Genomic DNA, 25983 nt, shown 5'->3' with positions numbered 1-25983 from the left:
TTCCTATTCATGAAAATCACAAATGAAATATATTGAGACACAGCTTAGCATTTTGTTAATCACACTGTCATCTCAGATTTTCAAAATATGCTTTACAGCCAACACTAGACAAGCATTTGTGTAAGTTTAACGTGGCATAATGCTATAGCTAGGCTCTGCTACCAGCAGGCAAAATTTTCACGAAAATAAGAAAAGCAATCAAATTAAATCATTTACCTTTGAAGAACTTTGGTCGTTTTCACTCAGGAGACTCCCAGTTAGATAGCAAATGTTCCTTTTTTCCAAAAATATTATTTTTGTAGGCGAAATAGCTTGTTCTTCACGTTCGGGACAATTGGTTTCTCATAAGAAGCGATTGTAAAAATGGCTACTTGTGTACTTTACGCAATATTTTCTGCGGGAGCCATCATGTGACCACTTGCTAAATGTGGTCCCTTACGGCTATTCTTCAACATAAATGCGTAAAAAGACGGCACAATGCTCTAGACACCTTGGGGAATATGTAGAAAACGTAAGCTCATTCGTAGCTCATTCACAGCCATATAAGGAGTCATTGGCATGAGGCAGTTTAAAAAAATGCGGCACTTCCTGATTGGATTTTTACCTGGGTTTCGCCTGTAACATCAGTTCTGTTGCACTCACAGACAATATCTTTGCAGTTTTGGAAATGTCAGAGTCTTTTCTATCCAAAGCTGTCAATTATATGCATAGTCAAGCATCTTTCGAGACAAAATATCTTCTTTAAAACGGGAACGTTTTTTATCCAAAAATGAAAATACTGCCCCTAGAGTGTTTTCTATCCAAATCTACCAGTTATGTGTTATATGCATATCATATCTTCTGGGCCCGAGTAGCAGGCCGTTTAATTTGGGCATGCTTTTCATCCAAAATTTTGAATGCTGCCCACTACCCTAGAGAGGTTAACAATATGTTTATCTTTCATTAGCTGTATTGTACTTGTTAATGTGTGAAAGTTACATATCTTTAAAAAATATTTTTGAATTTCCCTCGCTGACTTTTCAGCGGAATGTTGGGCCCTAACCCACAACATAATCAATAGGCTTTCACTTCCTGGATAGATTTTCCTCGGGTTTTCGCCTGCCAAATCAGTTCTGTTATAACCACAGACATTATTGTAACAGTTTTAGAAACTTCAGAGTGTTTTCTATCTAATAGTTCCATGCATATGCATATCCTAATTTCTGGGCCTGAGTAACAGGCAATTTACTTTGGGCACGTTTGTCATCCAAACTTCAAAATACTGCCCCCTACCCAAGAGAGGTTAAAAATGTGCACAGTCATTACTCATACTAACCACTTTCATAATTCTCATTATCATCCATCCATCTTACGTTTTAGAGAGGTTGAAGACTTGCTGAATATCCCCACTCAAAATCTGGTACGTGATTGAGTCATTTTCTCTGTCTGTGGCCTATGAAAAACAACAAGAACAAAGGATAGAAATCAATTAATCTATTAAATCAAATCTGATAATGCATACTGGCTGGTTTAGTAATTATTGTTTGCTAAACTCATGACCCAAACACTTCCATGATCTTTGCTTGAGTAATCACACTGCCCTCTCCTGACCTCCAGAGATCTAGTTGTGTGACCTTTGACCCCTGTTGTGTGTAGGGCTGTTGTGGTGAACGTATTACCGTCACAAGTCATGAAACCTGAATAACATAGCGCCACAGACAAATAATATTACAAAAATATATTCATATTCATGAAATCACAAGTGCAATATTGCAAAACACAGTCTAGCCTTCTGTTAAACCACCTGTTGTCTCAGATTTTGAAATTATGCTTTACGGCGAAAGCAATCCAAGTGTTTGTGTAAGTTTATTGATAGCCTACACTACACTTATGTACACTTAATATCAGGAAGCTTGGTCACGAAAATCAGAAAAGCAATCAAATTACCCGTTTACCTTTGATGATCTTCGGATGTTTTCACTCACGAGACTCCGTTACACAACAAATGTTCCTTTTGTTCCTTAAAGATTATTTTTATACCCAAAATACCTCCGTTTGTTTGTCACGTTATGTTCAGAAATCCACAGGAAAGAGCGGTCACGACAACGCAGACGGAAATTCCAAATAGTCTCTATAATGTCCACAGAAACCTGTCAAACGTTTTTTATAATCATTCCTCAGGTTGTTTTTAAAATATATATTAGATAATATATCAACCGAGTGTGTAGGTTTTTCAATAACACCGGGTGGAACAATGGCCGCTTTACTCTGTAGCGCAAAACTCACTCTGAGATCCTCCAACGATCCACTTACGCAATGTGATATTTCACGCTCATTTTTCTAAATAAAAGCCTGAAACTATGTCTAAAGACTGTTGACACGTCAGGGAATCCATAGAAAAATCTGGTTGATATCCCTTGAAATGGAGGATAGGCATGCATAAGAACAGAAGGGTTTCAAAATAAGAGGCACTTCCTGATTGGATTTTCCTCAGGGTTTCGCTTGCAATATCAGTTCTGTTATACTCACAGACAATATTTTGACAGTTTTGGAAACTTTAGAGTGTTTTCTATCCTAATCTGTCAATTATATGCATATTCTATCATCTGGTCCTGAGAAATAGGCCCTTTACATTGGAAACTTTATTTTTCCAAACATAAAAATAGTGCCCCCTAGCTTCAAGAGCTTAAGTGATGGTAATTAGGTTCATCCAAGCTCTGATGCTGCTGCTGGTCATTAGTAGCTTACCAAACTTGCTAACTGCCTGGTACTTAGCACTCTATTGTCCCTATAATCACTCTGACATCAATGCAAATGTGTTCTGAAATCTAATCAAGCACTTCAAGAGAGCCCATGAGCATTTCTATAGGCTATGCAATTGTGGGAGAAAACAGAGTGATGACCACTAATAAAAGACGAGGAGCCCATCGGCTTTCTATAGGCTACTCCTGCTATATTTATTTCTCAACTTTCCTACTAGTAAGCACATTGCTTATAGTTACAACAGTAGTATAGCCTACCTGGCTGGCATGAAAATAAACAACTGGGAAAAGCGTCCCCCATTCGCTATTTAAGTGCATAGATGACATGTATTTTCTCCCGCTGCCCCTTTTTCGATACAGGTGCATGATAATCGTCCATTCTAAATCAAAACAAATGTCACACATATATAATTTAGTATATGTAAAGACATTATTAAATCAAGAACAGTTTCAAGTTTGAGGAAGGTAATTTTCACCATGAAAATGCACCTTTATAATGAAAGCATTACATGCATAACTGCATTTGTCGTCACTTTTGATTATGGTGTTTCCCGCTAATGGAACATTCACCTTTATAGCCTACTATCATGTGTGCATCGCTGCGCTTATAATATGAATAAATATCCTAATAGTTTGTCAAAAATGTAAGCTATATGTTCTGATCTGTTGCGTCAGCCACATTGCATAAAAACATAGTTTTTTTAAGCCAGTGGTTGTATTAATTTGGGATCTATTGCATCCCACAACTGTCCCAGACTATTTTTGGAATATTTATTTCTCGCACAGAATAGAATAGGTTGACTTTTGTATTATGGTGGATAGTAGATTGACATAGGCTAGTGCTTTTACTGTTTGTTAGGCCTACTCATCTTGTTAGCTGACAAAAAGTAAATGTTGACAGTTCGTCCAATATCTTCAATATGCCCCTCGGAATTGGATAAGGACACACGCAGTTGCGTCCCCGATGTGTCTGTTTTCACTTGTAGCCTGTGAGAAAGACCCGATCACCTGACGGAGAGCCATGTGAGGTAAAGTCGTGTCGGATTGTACAGCACACTCAGGGAGAAGGGCACAACACAGCACTCCAGGAATCAAAAGGTATGGATTTGTTTTATGGTGCATTAAGGCCACAATGGGGATGCCGTTGTGAAATTTGAGGCATTATCAAGTGCTTGTCAAATTGCGAATGAGAGACTATTGAAGTATATAAAAGCCTGCGCAAAAAAACTAAGCAGAGCTCATGACCTTGTATTGATTAATGTGACGACTGCTTTTCATCAAATGATTAACTGTTGATAATTACATGATTCAATTAATCAGGTAATTATTAACTCAGCAACCCGGTGCACCATGGGAAAATGTGTTTTTATTGAGTTTCCATTTCCCAAATTAACTCAAAGAATATCAGAATATTGATTTTACAACAGTTCCTAATTAATCAATTTCCTCTACAGTCTCATCCTGAATGCCGCATAATCCGGGAATCTGCACAAACCCGAGTCCCACTGAATGAGTCCGTACCGCACCACTTGAGTTGATTATTTTATTTACGAACAAGCTAAAATGATAATATAAGATACACGTACACAAATACACAGTCTAAGCTATTGATTAGAAGTTAGTACAATTAAACAGGTCCCTAGCGGGCCAACACAATATGACACGTGTTACACAAAATGAGTATTTAAAAAGTAGAGAGAAAGACAGAGTGCACGAGAGAAAAGCACACTTGGATACATTTGTAAACTATAATTAGTTTAGCCTTAACACATTGCCCCGGACTGCCATTCTTATGGGTCAGAATATAATGATTTAATTACTTGTCGAAGGTCTCTGATGGGGTGTCTCTTTGAGGACTGGGTTCGCCTTCTCCTCTGATAATGGCACTTCTTTGGTTTCTTTAGTTACCGGGTGTAACTCTCTAGTCCACACAATGTCAATGTTCTTTCTCTTAGTGGTCTGTTTCCTCACCCTTGTTCTGAAAGGGGGTCTTCTGAGTACGGTCAGCCATGTAGCTAAGGGCTCCAGCGTAGGAATGAAACCTGTGTAGACACACAAGTCCTTGGAGAGTGGTAACCGGGTGGTCCTGCTTGAAATCACCCTCTTAGACACAGCTACTCATCTGTAGCATAGAGTGTTAAAAGGTTCCTTTGTCTACTTCAACCTCGTGTTGCGTTTAGGGGTTGTGACTAACTCGGACCTTGGCTGCAGCGTGTGGTCACCTAGTCTGATATGTAAATTAAATACGTTCTCGGGGCGTCACTAGTTATGAGGCAAGGTCTGGATTTTAGACAACTAACTTCACATCTCACCAAAAACATTCTCTTTGATCTGGACATTTTCCAAACAACGTACAGTATGCAAACATCACGTACATATTATGAAAACTCTTCAAATTACGTTTTCATTATAAAATCATCATTTAACTTTTAATAACATAACAAAAACGACATTCATTTTCATAATCTATCTGTCGTTTATTACCATCATTTTGGCTGACAAAACATATTGTCCCAAAGTCCATTTATAGCATGTTACTGTGCTGAGGTAGGTTCTCCATAGGTCCATCATACACTCCTTTCCTCCACACTGAGAGGACAAAGGGATTTTGTCTGCTGCCTTCAGAATTACAATTGGCGGGAGGTGTCATAAAACCCCCCACCTCCAACCCTCTCAATCTCTCCCCCGCTGGTGGGTGTGAGAGATGTCTCTGTAGGATTGTGGTCCACGGTAACCCGAACCTACTTTTTTCAAAACTATCATTAGAGTCTCATCATGCAGCCTTACAATATATTAAAAATCAAAACATATAGCCCAACGTTTGTAGAACAACTAAAGTTTACAAGACTCGGTTGGATCGGCAGGCTCCCGTGCCTCAGCCGGCTCGTCAGGCTACCTTGCCTCAGCCGGTTCGTCAGGCTCCCATGCCTCAGCTGGCTCGACAGGTTCCCGCGCCTCAGCAGAAGCGATTGGCCCACTCCTGGTACCGGACCATCGCTTTGGCCAGCGACCTGCGGCTGGAGCCGCACGTCAGAGAGGGGTACTGTCACGTATGCTCCCTCTTCGGCACTCGAGGGCAATGGGTCTGTGCACACCTGTCACCATTATTATGTGCAACAGTGCCTCATGAGACTCACCTGGACTCCATCACCTTCCTGATTACCTTCCCTACATCTGTCACTCCCTTTAGTTCTTTCCCTAGGTGTTATTGACTCTATTTGTGTTTGTTCCATGTTCCTTTATTTATTAAATATCCACTCCCTGTACTTCCCAACTCCCAGCGTAGACATTACAAAATGAAGCATATAAGAGTACCTATTTCTTTGTTAACTGCTCAACACAGAACAGCCGCATGTGCGCACTCCCTCAAATAATTTGGAGAAAATATTAATATTCTATTCAGCTTTGTTCAATTGTATTTTTCATGGTATAAAATAATGCCATGGAATTACATTCAAATCTTGTCTGCTAACTGAACTAGTGTAGCTCATAGCCATTTGGCATAGCCACTTCAGGACCTAACATAAGGACATCTTGGAGTATGCTATTCTGACACAATTTTGTGACCGCCACAGCCCTAGTTGTGTGTCTCTCACCTGTAGGTTGAGCAGGATAGCTCCTATCCTCATGGCCTCGCTGACCTCTAGGTCATAGGTGAAGAGGGGGAAGCATGGGGGGCTCTGATTGTTGGGGGGCAGCACCTTGATGTACACAGTGGTGATAGAACTCCTGTATGGGTTGAGAACAATATGAGAGGGGACGGAAAGGTTATATTTACAATATACAATAGATATACAAACAATACAACAACATTCTTTGCACAGTTTCATTCACATACAGTAATAGTACAGTGGTGATTCATCAGGGTGTTGGAGGTTGTCATGAGTTTCCTGGCTTCCCACAAGGACACCATGCTTAAAGAGGCTCAACGAAGATAGGTGGATAAGTCAACTGGCAGTCTGCATGTGAAGAGTTTCGTTCCAAAACATTATATCCACCAATTTATCACATTTGTGTTTTTTCAACAGAAATTATTGCTTATGGGTACCTTCATATGTGTGTAAATGAATACTGTTTTTTAGATGTGGTTTAAAAAACGAGTTTTGTTGCAAAACGCAATATATCGATTGTTTAGCTGGAATGGAATGTTCGTGCCCTGTATAATTGATTGTGATATGTGGTTGTCACACCTTGCGATCTTAAGATGACTAAATGTAAGTCGCTCTGGGTAAGAACACCTGTTAATTAATGACTAAAATGTAAATATTTTACATACAGATCTCATATTACTACACTGATTAATAAAACTATATATATATATATATATATATATATATATATATATATATATATATATATATATATATATATATATTGATGTCACACGTGTATCATTTGTACAGTTCTTTATAAAAAATGTAGTTGTCACATTTGACTGTAAAATATAGCAGTACTACTTATGTACTACTTATGTATAGAGGCGCATATATAGCATTTTGCAACAAAACATGATTACATGTCTCCCTGAAATGGCTCTATCTGGTGATAGATTTCAAACAAATACATTTCTGTCATTGAACAACCCTTGCAATGATTAGGTGGAGAAAAAACAAACCAATCTTTTTCATAAGTTCTTTAACCTTTTACTGCAGTGGGCTAAATCAGCGGTACACAGAGTAATTCTTGGTAGCCTAAAGTATACACCTCACAAAAATGGTTATGCCCTAATACAGACTATTAAAATAGTTTGCTGCTCACTTGCTTCTTGCCAAGAGGAATATGAAGCAACTATTAGATGAACTACATCAAACCACTCACACCATTATTAACAATAGTTTAAAAGGAACAGAAATGAAAGACAAATATGTTTTTTTAATGTCTGTAAGAATGATAATCTGAAACTTCATTATACAGTGCTTTGCAAAAGTATTCATCCCTCGAGGTTTTTCCTATTTTGTTGCATTACAACCTGTCATTTAAATTGATTTTAATTTAGATGGACATACACAAAATAGTTTAAATTGGTCAAGTGAAATTGAAAAAAAAACTTGTTTAAAATAATTCAAAAGAAATAAATGGAAAAGTGGTGCGTGCATATATATATATTCACCCCCTTTGATATGAAGCCCCTAAACAAGATCAGGTGCAGCCAATTACCTTTACAAGTCAAAATAATAATAATTATTTTAAAAAGTCCACCTGTGTGCAATCTAAGTGTCACATGATCTCCTTATATATACACACCTGTTCTGACCTGAGCCCTAGGACCATGCCCCAGGACTACCTGACATGATGACTCCTTGCTGTCCCCAGTCCACCTGACTGTGCTGCTGCTCCAGTTTCAACTGTTCTGCCTTATTATTATTCGACCATGCTGGTCATTTATGAACATTTGAACATCTTGCCCATGTTCTGTTATAATCTCCACCCGGCACAGCCAGAAGAGGACTGGCCACCCCACATAGCCTGGTTCCTCTCTAGGTTTCTTCCTAGGTTTTGGCCTTTCTAGGGAGTTTTTCCTAGCCACCGTGCTTCTACACCTGCATTGCTTGCTGTTTGGGGTTTTAGGCTGGGTTTCTGTACAGCACTTTGAGATATCAGCTGATGTACGAAGGGCTATATCAATAAATTTGATTTGATTTGATTCTCAAAGGCTCCAGAGTCTGCAACAACACTAAGCGAGGGGTACCAACAAGCAAGCGGCACCATGAAGACCAAGGAGCTCTCCAAACAGGTCAGAGACAAAGTTATGGAGAAGTACAGATCAGGGTTGGGTTGTAAAAAAATATCAGAAACTTTGATCATCCCACGGAGCACCATTAAATCCATTATACATTTTTTTTTACAGAATATGGCACCACAACAAACGTGGCAAGAGAGGGCCGCCCACCAAAACTCACGGACCAGGCAAGGATGGCATTAATCAGAGAGGCAATAAAGACACCAACGATAACCATGAAGGAGCTGCAAAGCTCCATAGCAGAGATTGGAGTATCTGTCCATCGGATCACTTTAAGCTGTACACTCCAGATCTGGCCTTTACAGAAGAGTGGCCAGAAAAAAAGCCATTGATTAAAGAAACAAATAAGCAAATTTTGGTGTTTGCCAAAAGGCATGAGGGAGACTCCCCAAACATATGGAAGAAAGTACTCTGATAAGATGAGACTAAAATTAAGCTTTATGGCAATCAAGGAAAACGCTATGTCTGGTGCACACCCATCACTCCGAGAACACCATCCCCACAGTGGAGCATGGTGCTGGCATCATCATGCATCGGCAGGGACTGGTCAGAATTGAAGGAATTATCAATGGCACTAAATACAGTGCCTTGCGAAAGTATTCGGCCCCCTTGAACTTTGCGACCTTTTGCCACATTTCAGGCTTCAAACATAAAGATATAAAACTGTATTTTTTTGTGAAGAATCAACAACAAGTGGGACACAATCATGAAGTGGAACGACATTTATTGAATATTTCAAACTTTTTTAACAAATCAAAAACTGAAAAATTGGGCGTGCAAAATTATTCAGCCCCCTTAAATTAATACTTTGTAGCGCCACCTTTTGCTGCGATTACAGCTGTAAGTCGCTTGGGGTATTTCTCTATCAGTTTTGCACATCGAGAGACTGAAATTTTTTCCCATTCCTCCTTGCAAAACAGCTCAAGCTCAGTGAGGTTGGATGGAGAGCATTTGTGAACAGCAGTTTTCAGTTCTTTCCACAGATTCTCGATTGGATTCAGGTCTGGACTTTGACTTGGCCATTCTAACACCTGGATATGTTTATTATTGAACCATTCCATTGTAGATTTTGCTTTATGTTTTGGATCATTGTCTTGTTGGAAGACAAATCTCCGTCCCAGTCTCAGGTCTTTTGCAGACTCCATCAGGTTTTCTTCCAGAATGGTCCTGTATTTGGCTCCATCCATCTTCCCATCAATTTTAACCATCTTCCCTGTCCCTGCTGAAGAAAAGCAGGCCCAAACCATGATGCTGCCACCACCATGTTTGACAGTGGGGATGGTGTGTTCAGCTGTGTTGCTTTTACGCCAAACATAACGTTTTGCATTGTTGCCAAAAAGTTCAATTTTTGGTTTCATCTGAACAGAGCACCTTCTTCCACATGTTTGGTGTGTCTCCCAGGTGGCTTGTGGCAAACTTTAAACAACACTTTTTATGGATATCTTTAAGAAATGGCTTTCTTCTTGCCACTCTTCCATAAAGGCCAGATTTGTGCAATATACGACTGATTGTTGTCCTATGGACAGAGTCTCCAACCTCAGCTGTAGATCTCTGCAGTTCATCCAGAGTGATCATGGGCCTCTTGGCTGCATCTCTGATCAGTCTTCTCCTTGTATGAGCTGAAAGTTTAGAGGGACGGCCAGGTCTTGGTAGATTTGCAATGGTCTGATACTCCTTCCATTTCAATATTATCGCTTGCACAGTGCTCCTTGGGATGTTTAAAGCTTGGGAAATCTTTTTGTATCCAAATCCGGCTTTAAACTTCTTCACAACAGTATCTCGGACCTGCCTGGTGTGTTCCTTGTTCTTCATGATGCTCTCTGCGCTTTTAACGGACCTCTGAGACTATCACAGTGCAGGTGCATTTATACGGAGACTTGATTACACACAGGTGGATTGTATTTATCATCATTAGTCATTTAGGTCAACATTGGATCATTCAGAGATCCTCACTGAACTTCTGGAGAGAGTTTGCTGCACTGAAAGTAAAGGGGCTGAATAATTTTGCACGCCCAATTTTTCAGTTTTTGATTTGTTAAAAAAGTTTGAAATATCCAATAAATGTCGTTCCACTTCATGATTGTGTCCCACTTGTTGTTGATTCTTCACAAAAAAATACAGTTTTATATCTTTATGTTTGAAGCCTAAAATGTGGCAAAAGGTTGCAAAGTTCAAGGGGGCCGAATACTTTCGCAAGGCACTGTATAGGGAAATTATTGAGGGGAAACGTGTTTCAGTCTTCCAGAGATTTGAGACTGGGACAGAGGTTCACCTTCCAGCAGGACAACGACCCTAAGCATACTGCTAAAGCAACACTTGAATGGTTTAAGGGGAAACATTTATATGTCTTGGAATGGCCTAGTCAAAGGCCAGACCTCAATCCAATTGAGAATCTGTGGTATGACTTAAAGATTGCTGTACACCAGCGGAACCCATCCAACTTGAAGGAGCTGGATAAGTTTTGCCTTGAAGAATGGGCAAAAATCCCAGTAGCTTGATGTGCCACGCTTATAGAGACATACCCCAAGAGAATTGCAGCTGTAATTGCTGCAAAATGTGTCTCTATAAAGTATTGACTTTGGTGGGGTGAATAGTTATGCACACTCAAGTTTTCCGTTTCTTGTCTTATTTCTTGTTTGTTTCACAAGAAAATATTTTGCATCTTTGAAGTGGTAGGCATGTTGTATAAATCAAATGATACAAACCCCCCCCCCCCAAAAAAATGCCAAGGGGTTGAATACTTTCGCAAGCCACTGTAAACAGCTTGTCTCAATGCCCAGGCAAATCTGTCTTCATACAGCCTCTTACCATTCAGATGGTAAAATGCTGTATGTGGATACAGCAATATGCACATGCATTCAATAAGGAATACAATGATTCTATATGCATGAATTTAATAGACCTACAAGTAACTGCACAGTATGAATAAACAATAAAATGGAGCAGTGACGGAATGAGATGGATCAATAAATGTATGAAAGACAATGACAATGAATTAAGGAATAATTGAATACATGATTAAAGGTGCAATTTGCAGAAATCACTCAGCCATTTCCTGGTTGCTAAAATTCGAACAGATCGGCTAATTTCAGTTCATGTGACAAAACAAGCCATGCATAGTGTAAAGAATCATTGTACCATCTAAACCACTGTGAAATATATTTTTAATAACCTAAAATATTGTGTTTCCAGCTGTTTGAATCTGGTGTAAAAAATATACAAGTAAAAGATGCGAACATGAAACTTAAGAACGGGAAGAATAGAAATAGCACATACAGAACAGATGTACTGCTTCTTAGACTTGCTTTTAATGAGAATGACAGATCTATAAATTGGATTTATATGTGAATTTGTTTGGATCCCCCAAAAAAGTGACATATTTCAACTTTAACTGAATAAGTATGAAAAATGAAAAACTGAGTAAGAAACTGAGGTCATAATCAAGATTTTACCTCCAACATAACCTAAATCATGCATGGATATTAATGAGGATATCAAAGGAATACAGTCCTTTTAATAAACACATTCATAGATTAAAGGTGTGATTGAGAAAATTAAAGGCTGAATGAACAAATAGATGAAAAGATGAATGGATTAAATTACTGTACCTTCTCTGGATATCTGGTGCATTGTCGGCGGCCTTCACTGTGAGGGCATAAGAATGACCCATGCTAAGAGCTGTCCTGGGTGCGATGGTGATTTGTCCAGTGCGGTTATTGATGATGAAATCCCCTTGTGCTCCGGCAAGTATCTCATAGGTCACCAGACCATTTAACCCATCATCAGCATCTAATGCTTTTAGCTGAGAGAGAGAGAGAGAGAGAGATGGAGTCTTTGAAAGAGGAAGAATTCAGTGTTTCAGTGCATTTTGGCAGGGTGTGGAAGGCCCTAAAACATTCAAAGCCACCAACTATTCAAATTTACCGCACATTGGTGCGGCTGGCTTCTGGGTTGGATGCGCGCTGTGTTAAGAAGCAGTGCGGCTAACCTTCGTCTCTCCCGAGCCCGTACGGGAGTTGTAGCGATGAGACAAGATAGTAGCTATTACAACAATTGGACACCATGAAATTGGGGTAAAAAAAAGAAAGAAAAAAAAGAAAATGCTTCTAGGTAGGGGAGCAATAATGATTTGTGAGAGGCCACCTGTCTTTTTAATGGTGGAGGAAACACAGACATCTATTTCAGTAAAATTCTATTACCTTTTCAAATCATGACCTGCATTTTGTGATATTTACCAGACGGTGCTCTTGTAAGCTGTGTGTAATGTTTACAGAAACTACTGACCTTTTGTAACTGCTACAGTAAACAACTTCTCCCTCCTAAAATATTGATGCAAATGTCGTGACCTTTATGAATGTATTAGTGAGAATGATTAATCTATTAAAGCCCCCATTCAATTTTTACTGTGTGTTTATTTCATGAAAATAAATATGAATATATTTTTTATAATTTATTTTCCTGAGCTTCCTTTTGCCAATGGAATGCTCAGTCTAATTGTGTGGGCTTGTTGATACAAATGTAAATATATTTAAATACAATGCCTTTGGAAATAAGGTTTTTAATTTTTTTTTTTTATACATTTGCAAAAATGTATAAAATCCTTTTTTCACTCTTTCATTATGGGGTGTTGTGTGTAGATTTCTGAGAATTTTTGTTTTATATCCATTTTAGAATAAGGCTGTAACGTAACAAAATGTGGAAGGGGTCTGAATACTTTCCGAATGGAATCTGTACACAGATTAGAACCTTAGAACCATGCAGTGTTAGATCAAAAATTAAACAGCCACCCTTCACTTCCAGCTAATTCATTTGGACACCCCACCATTTACAACTCACAGCACCCTTAGCCAGGCTTTAGTTTAACGTTAGCTCTATATTTGCAAGGCTTTGCTATGTTAATACACGCTAGGCTAGCCTAATGAACCCTTTTTTTTCATATAGAGCTGTAATGTCTAAGATATGAAATAGCAGCATCAAATAAACCTTCATCCTTAGAGGCCCAGAGACTCTCCTATAAATGGCTTATAAAAACAGCTTATAAGTGATTGTACCGGCCGCCACTTGACCGCCGGCTTCATTTCAGCTGGGCTGGGCAATGATTTTAAACACAGATTAAACTTGACCTTTTATGTGTCTGATATTTTGTTTTGACTGTGTTCTGAGAGACTGTAAGATGGGAAATCATGCTCTGCCTACCTAATGGGAGACAAACGCACACTGCTTCTGAACAAACTCCATAAAAGCAGATATGTCAACGAGGGGACTTCCTGCTGTAAACAATTGGACTCTAAACACAAACACATGCACACATGTGCACAGACACACAAACACCAAACCTAACCCCAAACCTTCAAACCAATCAAACTAGAATCTGAGTCAATGTAAATAAACTCTGCAATCCATTCAGACATATGATGACAAACTAGACAACAGACTCTCCTTGGAGCTATTTCAGTCAGGGATTTACAGTGACCAATGTTGTTATAGGATCGGAGATTGATTTGGAGTCCTAACTGTTGATCCATGGTAGTGTATTACGTTGAGTCATGTCAATATTGAGCTAATAGTATTTGAGTCTTGACTACAGTAGTAAGAAACTAGATTGTTCTGGGGAAAGAGTGGATTGTTCTGGGGCTTGGACTGTTGATCTAAGGTACTGGATTGTTTGCGGAAACTGGGCCCGAGAGAGAAAGAGGAGCGAGAGATAATGAGAGATACAGAGAGAGGAAGAGGGAAGGGAGAGAGAGAGACACCAAAAGAGAGAGAAAGTGAGTGACAAAGAGAACGAGAGACAGGAAGATAGACAGAGATGTGCTAATTACCTGCAGTACTGTTTTTCCTGGCTGCATGTCAGTGAACACCTCGACGGTGTCAGAGACTTCGCCAAAGGTGGGCGTGTTGTCGTTGGCATCAATCACCAGGATGTTGATGGTCACCCGGGTGCTCTCCTGTATCCCATCTGATGCCATCATCTATACACAGGATAAAAGAGAGCAGTAAAAAAAACACTTTATTTGCTACTATTTACTCTGGTAGCACCAGTTAAACTCAATCAAGTGCAATTTAAGTACTTTAAAGAAAACAATACTATTTGAACCCAGGTCTGATAATGACATCAGATGTACAGGTAACTGCCAAAATAAAGGAAACACCAAGTGGGAGGCTAAAGTGGGAGGTTAAATCAGGGCCACACAGAGTAATTATTGGTGGTCGTAAACAAATCTACTTTGAAACAAAAAGCATACACCTCACACATCTGTACCATGTCAGATATAGAGTTGAAATATATTCAATTTTGAGTTTGCATCCTAATATTAAACTTTATTACCATCACAGAAGACTGAAAAAATAACGGAGCTGTTTGACAGAGAAACACCTTTTTTTCATTGTTCATATATATTTTGTAATTATTATTTAAAAAAAATATTGATAATATTCCACCCATGATGCCAAATGGGACGCTTCTGGTCATTGACTGCAAGGGCTACACTGGAGGAAGGGCAATGGTGTGAAACACATCATCAGACACATGAGAGGGCAGTTTTAACTTCAATGACATGCTGCCTTTCAAAAGTACGGATCTTTCTGTAGGGCAACGATCAAAGCCTCTCAACAGAGGCATAATAAACATACTATTGATGAAACCCTTCAAAGGCAATATCTGCATATCATTACTACAGTGTATTATCACCGCAACAAGTCCGTGTACACACACACACACGCACGCACACGCACACACACACCGGTGTACACTGGGACCTCTGGTTGCGAGATCCAAAAGTACTAATTCCATCTCCAAAGGGTTCCAAAGGTTACTTGGTAATATGTGTGGATAAGGTTGCATCGAGATCTACCGTGAAGGTGTAGGTCATCTGCTTCTCTCTGTCCACGGGTTTGAGCAGTCTGAGGTAGCGGGTGATGCCGGTCGGGGTTATGTCAAAGATGGTGCTCAAGTCGTCCAGAGTCACTGTCACCAGGGGGTCTTTGCTCTACAAAAAGTAAAGCCATCGGAGAGAAGAATGTTACCACAGTGACATGACTTTACTCAAGTCTGCAGCCATGCCACTGAGGAAAAGCTATTAGAGACAAAACAAGTCAGTCTGCTGACAAAGACAACATACTGTAGTACTGAGAACACAGTACTGAGAATCGGGGAAGGCTTTGAGGAAATTCTATGAAGAAATCCTATGACTCAATACCCCCGCACTACAATTGTAAGTGTTTCATTGTGGCTCTGGCCACAAGCTACAGTATACAGTATGTGAAATATTACAAAAACCTAGGAGTTTCTCAGCATATTGTACTATATAGTAGAGCCATTTGAAAGTATAACGTTGTGTAGAATTGTTTATGTGAACGCTCATGTGCCTTTATATCAATCTTGAATGTGATCTGTAAATATGAATATACAAGGGAGTGGGCCTAGGGAGTAATGTGGCCTATAAGTGAGGACCCATAGCTAGATAATAAAAACACTTCAATACTGTTTTATAACTTCCCAAACAAATCAACTTCATTTTCTGTTGGTACAAGGGAGTTTGAAGTAGGCTTGGGTTGTTAGGTTGATTCATGTCAGTCAATAAGGGCCTGCCTGTCAAATAAACATCCACACTTCTTTGCCCATTGATCTGTTTTTAGAGCTGCAAAGTGCAGTGTTTTATTAATCTCACCCTGTTGAGAGAAAGAGAGAGAGAGAGAGCGAGAGAGAGGGGCAGGCAGGCTGTGGGGAGCTTATTGTGTTAGGTGTCATCTGAGGAAATTATGAATACATTATTTTCAACATCAACACAAAGATAAATGTCCTGGTGACAAAAACACAAACAGAGTGGGGCAAATTGTATCCTGGTGTGTGTATCCTGGTGTGTCTCAATGTTTGTTTTCGTCCATTTAAATGCTATTGAGTTGCTTAGAAAACCCGTTCCTGTCAGCACCTGTTTGAAATTGTGAGCGTTTCAGAATCATCACCTCAACACACAAACACACACACACATTTGTTTTACTGTCCTTGTGGGGGACCAAACGATTGATTCCAATTCAAAATCCTATTTTCCCTTAACTGTTAACCCTTAACCTAACCCTAACCTGAACCCCTAACTCTGAACCTCCCCCTAACTCTTGATCTTAAACATAATCCCTAATCCGAATTCTAACCCTAAACCTAACCCCTAAGCCTAAAATAGCCCTTTTCCTTGTGGGGACTTGTGAAATGTTCCCACTTGTCCAAAATGTCCTTGTTTTACTATCATTGTGAGTACTTCTACTCCCCACAAGGATAGTAAAAGTGAAGAAACACACACACACACATAATGTACTCAATGTATTGTGTGATCTGTGTATTTAGCCACTAAAACATTTTTATTTTTACTTGACTAGAAAAACAAGCACACATGGCAAAATTCAAACGCATTAGACTTGTCTATGAAGAAAGGGATCATTGGAGGGAAACAAAGTCACGCATCTGGAAGAATTGAAAGAGGTTTGAACACACACCATGCAGTAGAGTAAAACCTAAAGGCAAACTTTTAGTCATCACAGCACCAAAAAACATTATATTGCCTACAGGTGGCCAGGTACAACAAATACATAACCTGTTTGAACCAGGTACAACAAATACATGACCTGTTTGAACCAGGTACAACAAATAGACAAAGCAGCAACTGTGATAATACAGTAGTGGTGCCTGGAGAAGTGGGTATACTAAAATGTTGCCAAAAAAACTCCAGATGGCCCACCATGCGAAGGAATGATGCCTTGTGTGTAGAATTCGACGAGAAACAGTGACATGTACTCTGAATGACCAACAGTAAAATGATAAATCTCATATTCGTATTTCACAGTCAGGCCGACCCAAGCTTTACTGTGCAAGTAGGCTAATAAATTAGTAGGCCTACAATTTAAAACGATAAAAGAGGTTGTCTACTGAGTCAGAAATTCACAGGATTGGATGTTCTACGCCCACAACAATACTTAAATCAGGAGACCACTTTGAGGAATGGGAAGAATCTAAGACATTTTGTTTGTGTAGTTACCTTTTAATTCAAGTGTGCAGTCACCTAGCATTGTTGTTTTGTTATCAGTGTTTCTGTAGTACACATGAAAAGAAATGGCCACTGGATTGATGGTGCAAATAATCATGATATCATTTGTAGCAAGTTACATAAATTGAGGTTAAATTCATTTTTTGGGGAAAGCCTTTCCATCTACCAGAATATGGTTAGGCCTATCAGCATTTGTATTTTCCTTTTCCTTCATTGTTTGAAACGTGGACGTTTTGCTTCATATTATGAGGCATTCCAAGCCAAAATCCATCCATAGAAATGTTGAGGGAAATATGTTGAGGGAAACACTTCCTCATATCTGGTCCGTCAGCCATATCAATTGATCAGAAAGTATTCACACCCTTATTTGACCAAGTATGCTGACTAAGAACACATTTCATTTACAGTAACAACCTGGGGAATAGTGCAGGGGAGAGGAGCCAATTAGAAGCTGGGGATGAATAGTTTGCCATGATGGTATGAGGGTCAGATTGGGAATTTAGCCAACACCCCTACTATTATGATAATTGTCTTGGGATCATTAATGGCCACAGAGAATCAGGACACCCATTTAACATCCAATCGAAAGCCCAGTACCTTTACACAGGGCAATGTTCCCAATCACTGTCCTGGGGCATTGGGATGATGTTGTTTTTTTGTCAGAGGAAAGAGTCCCTCCTACTGGACCGTCAACACCACTTCCAGCAGCATATGTTCTCCCATCCATTGACCAACCAGGGCCAACCCTGCTTAGCTTGAAAGGCAAGCCAACAGTGGGATGTAGGGTGGTGTGCTGCAGGCAGTACCCAACACATACAATTGTCTGCAAGGTCCCTCAGTTGAGCAGTGAATTTCAACCACAAAGACCATGGAGGTTTTCCAATGACTTGCAAAGAAGGACACCTTTTGGTAGATGGATAAAACATTTTTTAAAACAGACATTAAATATCCCTTCGAGCATGAGGAAGTTATTAATTACACATTGGATGTACCAATACATCCAGTCACTAAAAAGATACAGGTGTCCTTCCTAATTCAGTTGCTGGAGGGGAAAGGAAACCACTGAGGGGTTTCACCATGAGGCCAATGGTAACTTAAAACAGTTACAGAGTTTAATGGCTGTGATGGGAGAAAACTGGATGGAGGATGGATCAACAACATTATTGTAATGGGCCCTAGGTGTAGCTGGTGTAGAGAGTCAGGCGCAGGACAGCAGGTATGAGTAATCAAAATTAAAATATACAAAGTAACAAATACATGTACACCATGACAGCCTGAAAATACAAATAAACAATCACTCACAAAAACCATGGGGGGAACAGATGGTTAAATAATGAACAGGTGATTGTGGGATTGAAAACAGGTGTGTGAAACAAAGACAAAACAAATTGAAAATGAAAAGTAGATCGGCGGTATCAAGTAAGCCGGTGACATCGACCGCCAAACGCCGCACCGAACAAGGAGAGGGATCGACTTCAGAAGAAGTCGTGACAATCGTAGTTGCTCTACAATACTAACCTAATTGACATAGTGAAAAGAAGGAAGACCACACAGAATAAAAAATATTCCAAAACATGCATCCTGTTTGCAACAAGGCGCTAAAGTAAAACTGCAAAGAATGTGACAAAGCAATCAACTTTTTGTCCGGAATACAAAGTGTTATGTTTGGGGCAAATCCAATCCAACACTTTACTGAATACCGCTCTGCATATTTTCAACCACAGTATTGGCTCCATCATGTTATGGATATGCTTGTAATCTGGGGAGTTTTTCAAGATAAAAAATGAACGGAATGGAGCTAAGTACAGGCAAAACTCTAGAGGAAAACATGGTTCAGTCTGCTTTCTACCAGACACTGGGAGATGAATTTACTTTTCATTAGGACAATAACCTAAAACAGATGGCCAAATCTACACTGGAGTTGCTTACTAAGAAGCGAGTGAATGTTCCTGATTGGCTAAGTTACAGTTATGACTTAAATCTACTTGAAATCTATGGCTAGATCTGAAAATGGTTCTCTAGCAACGATCAGTAATCAATTTGACAGATCATTTTTGAAAATGGGCAATTATTGCACACTCCAGGTGTGGAAAACTCTCAGAGACTTACCCAGAAAGACTCACAGCTGTAATCACTGCCAAATGTGACTTTAAAACATATTGACTCAGGGGAGTGAAAACTTATGTAAATTAGATATTCATGTATTTCATTTTCCATTATTTGGCAATTATTTGGCATTATCAGGCTGTAACACAACAAATTGTTGAATAAGTCAAGGGTACGACTACCTCCACTACACTACTTGGATACTCATCAGTAGAGATTAAGTGAGCACATGCAATGCCAGCTGAAAAAGGTGGGTTCACAGCGTACCCGCCACTACACCACTCTGTATGTGTGTGCACTGTCTGTACACAGAGCATTCGTAGAGTATTCAGAACCCTTTACATTTTTCTAATTTTGTTACGTTACAGCCTTATTCTAAAATTGATTAAATTGTTAGTTTTTTACTCATCAATAATCACACTACCTCATAATGACAAAAAACTGTTCTTTAGAAAATTGTACGTATGTATTAATTAAAAATGAAAAAAATGAAATATTACATTTACATACGTTTTCAGACCCTTTACTCAATACATTTTTGAAGCACCTTTGGCAGTGATACCGCCTCAAGTCTTCTTGGGTATGACGCTACAAGGTTGGCACACCTGTATTTTACGGTGTTCCTCCCATTCTTCTCTGCAAATCCTCTCAAGCCGTCAGGTTAGATGGGGAGCGTCGCTGCACAGCTATTTTCAGGTCTCTCCAGAGATCTTAGATCGGGTTCAAGTTCGGGCTCTGGCTGGGCTACTCAAGGACATTCAGAGACTTGTCCCGAAGCCACTCCTGTGTTGTCTTGACTGTGTGCTTAAGGTCGTTGTCCTGTTGGAAGGTGAACCTTCACCCCCGTACGAGGTCCTGAGCGCTCTGGATCAAGTTTTCATCAAGGATCTCTCTGTACTTTGCACCGTTGATCTTTGCCTTGATCCTGACTAGTCTCCCAGTTCCTGCCGCTGAAAAACATCTGCACAGCATGATGCTGCTACCACCGAGCTTCACCATAGGGATGGTGCCAGGTTTCCTCCAGACCTGACGCTTGGCATTCAGTCCAAGGTGTTCAATCTTTGTTTCATTAGACCAGAGAATATTGTTTCTCATGGTTTGAGAGTCTTTAGATGCCTTTTGGCAAACTCTAAGCGGGCTGTAGTGTGCCTATTACTGAGGAGTGGCTTTTGTTTGGCCACTCAACCATAAAGGCCTGATTGGTGGTGCTGCAGAGATGGTTTTTCTTTTTTTCTTTTTGCTCTGACATGCACTGTCAACTGTGGGACCTTATATAGACAGGTGTGTGCCTTTCCAAATCATGTCCAATCAATTGGATTTAACACAGATGGACTTCAATCAAGTTATAATTTGAAGGATGATCAATGGAAACAAGATGCACCTGAGCTCAATTTTGAGTCTCATAGCAAAGGGTCTGAATACTTACAGTATGTAAATAAGGTATTTCATTTATTTATTTTTTTAAATAAATTTGCTAAAATGCTAAAAACCTGTTTTCGCTTTGGCATTATGGGGTATTGCGTGTAGATTGCTGAGGAAAACAATGTATTTAATCCATTTTAGAATAAGCCTGTAACGTAACAGAAGTCCCCACAAGAATCGTAAACAAACAAAAAATGGACTAACTAGGGGCATTTTGTTAGTCCCCACAGGTCAAATGCTATTTCTAGGGGGTTTAGGGTTAAGGTTAGAATTAGTGTTAGGGTTAGGAGCTAGAGTTAGCTTTAGGGTTAAGGTTAGGGTTAGGTTTAGGGGTTAGGGAAAATTGGACTTTGAATTGGATTGAATTGTCTGTCCCCACAAGGTTGGTTGTACAAGATTGTGTGTGTGTGTGTTCACGTCTGTGTCTGTCTCTGTTCACACGCATATTCCCATACCTCCTCAATGTCGTTGTCCAGGGCAATGATGCCCAAGGGGGCAGTGAGGTTGGAGCTAGCAGAGATGGTGGTTCCCACTGGGGAGGACTCACTGACGTATCCCTGGTAGGACTGGAACTGGAAGTATGGAGCCTGGTTGTTCTCATCCAGGATATCAATGATCAAGTCAGCGTACGCTGGGAGGGGGTGGCCATTGTCTTGCTCAGCCTAAAGGATGGAGACAAGTTTATATGTATTATGAACCTCACTGTAACATGTACTGACATGCAACTTACAACATACAGTGCATTCAGAAAGTATTCATACCCTTTGACTTTGACTTATTCCACATTTCTATTATTTAAAATTTTTCTGGACATGATTTAGAAAGAAACACACATGTCTATGTAAGGTCCAATGTTGACAGTGCATGTCAGAGCAGAAACTATACCATGACGTCCGCAGATCTCTGAGATAGAATTGTGATGAGGCATATATCTGGGAAAGGGTATAAAACAATTTCTAGAGTGTTGAAAGTTTCCAAGAGCGCAGTGGTCTCCATCATTGGGAAATTGAAAAAATATGGAACTAACCAGTCTCTGCCTAGAGCTGGCCATCCGGCCAAACTGAGCAACTGGGCAAGAAGGACGTTGGTCAGGGAGGTGACCAAGAACCCATTGACCACTCTGACAGAACTACAGAGTTCCTTGGCTGAGATGCGGGGGTCGGCATATAGCCTAGTGGCTCGGACTTAACAGAGCTTGAGAAAATCTACAAGGAAAATGGGAGAAAATACCCAAATACAGATGTGCAAAGCTGTTACAGCCATATCCAAGACAACTCAAAGCTGTAATCACCTGCAAAGTTACTTCTACAAAGTATTAACTCAGGGGTGTGAATACCTATGTACAGTAAGTGAGCCATCTCTGTTTTTCAAGTTCAATAAATGGAATACTTTCTGAATACACTGTACATGTCACATACAATCATAACAGCTCATTGGCAACACACTACTCTGACTATTTTCTGTAACACATGCTGCAGATCAGTAAACAAAGAGAAACATGATTGTTCTAACTAGAAAATATACTTACTGTATTACTGACACTGTTTAAGAAATGTATTTATTAAGGGGAACACAAACTATCTGTGTGGAAAGTTACTGAGAAAGACGAGGGGGTGCAGAGAATTTCTGTCTGTTCAAAAATGTTTTTTAAATTATGTGCAGCTTATAAAGGCTTCATAAACACTGAATAAATGTGTTACAAACCATCGATAAACATATGACATTGTTCAAAAATGTGGCATAACTGCGTGAAATAACCACCAATGTCAAATGTGACATAAACCTTGCTTTATAAAGGGTGGGATAACCACTGCATTATAAAGGCCTTATAAATCATATTAAATTGAGGCTTCACAAAGCTTTTATAACTCCGTCATGCATTTTGGTAGAGCGTTGCAAAGCCAGGATATAGGATTCGATTCCCGGGACTACCCATACGTAAAAATGTATTCAGTCATTGACTGTAAGTTGCTATATTATATTATACTTCACTAAAACATTTCTAGGATGTCCCAACCTCTTTCCCCCTTGGGCGCATAGTCAATATTGGACCTGACCTAAAATCCCCCAAAATGCTTTGCTGGAGGATTTCACTTGTAATTCCAATGCTTTTTTTCAAGACAAAACATTGTCCTCTTGGCGGTATAGATGGATTTTCAAGGAAGGTAAGTATATTATTTTGTATACATATTGCATATTTCCAATCACCTAATATACAACCACAATACCAGTCTGGTGTTAAGCTTTCTGTGCTGTGTTGACATATCCTGAATATGACATCTGCTGCTTTAAATTGAACGGTCATACTGTATCTCAGTTATTGTTTTCATATCTATCTATCTTACTTTCAGAGTGCAGGCAGATCAAGGGGTTGAAAATGTAGATTTTTTTCAGATGTATTTTCTCTATCCAAGGAACAGGCCGTGGAAACTTTATTGCTGGCAAAAGTATCCATAACCAGAGGTAATTAAACTTCTTTGTTATTTTCTCTCTCTTCCTCTCTGCCTGTATTGTTGTACATGGAACCTGTCTCACTTGCATTAATTTTTAAAAAAAATGTAAGATGTCAGCTGCTACTTTTCAGATTTTCACCACATCAACACTCAGCCATTTTCAATGGACTGTCAAGCCCCTGTTGCTGCCAAGTCATGATTTCCCTGGGGTTTAGCCTTTCAATAACCAAGTGGTGAGACACATAGCCCTCTATATTTAAATGTTTCAGGTACACTCAGATAAGTAGGTGTCTGTGTCACATACAGACAGTGACCAATCACAGAGGCACACATAACTTGCATTTATATAGCCTCGGACCCACCTCGTGTTCACTATACATGGAGGAAGACCACAAGACCACAGAGATTAGGTTCCCCCCCCCCCCCAACAAAACCTTTTCATTCTCTCTGTTAGAGTGGAACGCTTATGGAGAGATATTTGGAGTGCTGTCAGTACTACAACTTGCTGCACAGTTTGGAGGAAGAAGGCTACCTTGACCTGTCAAATTCTATCCACTTCTTCTGTGTGGGATATGTGTTCCTACCTGGTCTGCGGGCAGATCTACAGCATTTCACAGAGTTGGAATAATCACCCTTTAAGTACAGTGGTGAACCTGACACCTCACCAGCTGTTGCCTTAGCACTACACAACGGATATAAATGATCTTGTCATCATCATGCTTCAAGTGGTATTTATGTATTCATTTGTGATCTGGTAAAAGTCTAGCAATGACATTATCCTCATGTCTCTATTTTTCAGCATAAAGTACTCTATCTACTTTGTGTGGACACCAGGGGAGACTACACACGCACAGTTATATCAGCTGTGTTGGTGAACCCCTCCCACATCTGAACTGGCTGACACAGAAGGATCATAGGTGAGAGGTCACTTGGTCAGGTCAACAGGAAGTATTGTTTAAGAGATGCTTTACGTTGAAATACAGACAGAGATGTAGTAGTCCCAGAGTTAATGATCCAAGGTCAGTTTTGCATTTCGCCTCCTGATTTAACACTGACCGTGTTAGAATAAAAAAAACAAGGCTTAATCATACTCTCTCGTCTTCAGGTATGTTTTGATGTGAGAGAGGAAGCCAGTCCCGTCATCGCCACCTCACCCGCTCTTAAGATAACCTTTGGGCTGTCTGGGACCCCAAGGCTGGTTAGGAGACACTACAAGAGACACTATGTAATTGTGATGAACTGAGAGAATATTGGGGTAGCACTGTAATTCATTATGCTGTCTTCCCTGCTCCTCAGTTCTTATCTATTTGCCTTTGTCTTCTACACTGCTCTCCCCACCTCCTCTTTGTTCCTCTTTTTTTTTATAATGCACACCATCTATGCATTGAAGTACAGATTGAACTTGTATTTATAATATACAATTACAATTATAATATTGATAATACATGTATTATGTATTTATAACACCTGGATAATGAACTTTCAATAAAGCATTTAACATTCTCCACTGGTTCAAATGAAGTATCTCATTGAAATACTACACCTATCCTGTGTCCTAAGATTAATGCAGGTGAAGGGAGTTACATATGCAGGCCACTCCAGGACCTTGAAATGCTTCTTACGAAGCCACTCCTTCGTTGCCAGGCAGTGTGTTTGGGATCATTGTCATGCTGAAAGACCCAGCCACGTTTCATCTTCAAAGCCCTTGCAGATGGAAGGAGGTTTTCACTCAAAATCTCACAATACATGGCCCCATTCATTCTTTCCTTTACACGGATCAGTCGTCCTGGTCCCTTTGCAGAAAAACAGCCCCATAGCATGATGTTTCCACCCCCATGCTTCACAGTAGGTATGGTGTTCTTTGGATGCAACTCAGCATTCTTTGTCCTACAAACACAACGAGTTGAGTTTTTACCAAAATGTTCTATTTTGGTTTCATCTGATCATATGACATTCTCCCAATCTTCTTCTGGATCATCCAAATGCTCTCTAGCAAACTTCAGACGGGCCTGGACATGTACTGGCTTAAGCAGGGGGAATATGTCTGGCACTGCAGGATTTGAGTCCCTGGCGGCGTAATGTGTTACTGATGGTAGGCTTTGTTACTTTGGTCCCAGCTCTCTGCAGGTCATTCACTAGGTCCCCCTGTGTGGTTCTGGGATTTTTGCTCACCATTCTTGTGATAATTTTGACCCCACGGTGTGAGATCTTGCGTGGAGTCCCAGATCGAGGGAGATTATCAGTGGTCTTGTATGTCTTCCATTTCCTAATAATTGCTCCCACAGTTGATTTCTTCAAACCAAGCTGCTTACCTATTGCAGATTCAGTCTTCCCAGCTTGGTGCAGGTCTACCATTTTGTTTCTGGTGTCCTTTGACAGCTCTTTGGTCTTGGCCATAGTGGAGTTTGGAGTGTGACTATTTGAGGTTGTGGACAGGTGTCTTTTATACTGATAACAAGTTCAAACAAGTGCCATCAATACAG

At 39.9% G+C, this 25983-nt stretch overlaps 1 protein-coding gene across 1 annotated transcript in view; it reads right to left on the bottom strand.

Annotated features, from left to right (window-relative positions):
• Positions 1–25983, bottom strand: part of LOC110502464 (protocadherin-15-like) — a 278820-nt gene that overhangs the window by 168985 nt on the left and 83852 nt on the right. Inside the window, exons 12-17 of the mRNA XM_021580491.2 lie at positions 21503–21709; positions 15336–15470; positions 14304–14453; positions 12090–12283; positions 6338–6470; positions 1353–1432 (exon numbers count right to left, since the gene is read on the bottom strand). Coding sequence (XP_021436166.2) covers positions 1353–1432; positions 6338–6470; positions 12090–12283; positions 14304–14453; positions 15336–15470; positions 21503–21709 — 899 coding nt within the window. The remainder of the gene's footprint in view (positions 1–1352; positions 1433–6337; positions 6471–12089; positions 12284–14303; positions 14454–15335; positions 15471–21502; positions 21710–25983) is intronic.

Source organism: Oncorhynchus mykiss, chromosome 23, assembly GCF_013265735.2.
Source record: "Oncorhynchus mykiss isolate Arlee chromosome 23, USDA_OmykA_1.1, whole genome shotgun sequence".
Lineage (NCBI taxonomy): Eukaryota > Metazoa > Chordata > Actinopteri > Salmoniformes > Salmonidae > Oncorhynchus > Oncorhynchus mykiss.
The sequence above is the reverse complement of the archived record's forward strand: the minus strand, read 5'-3'. Positions and strand labels throughout refer to the sequence as shown.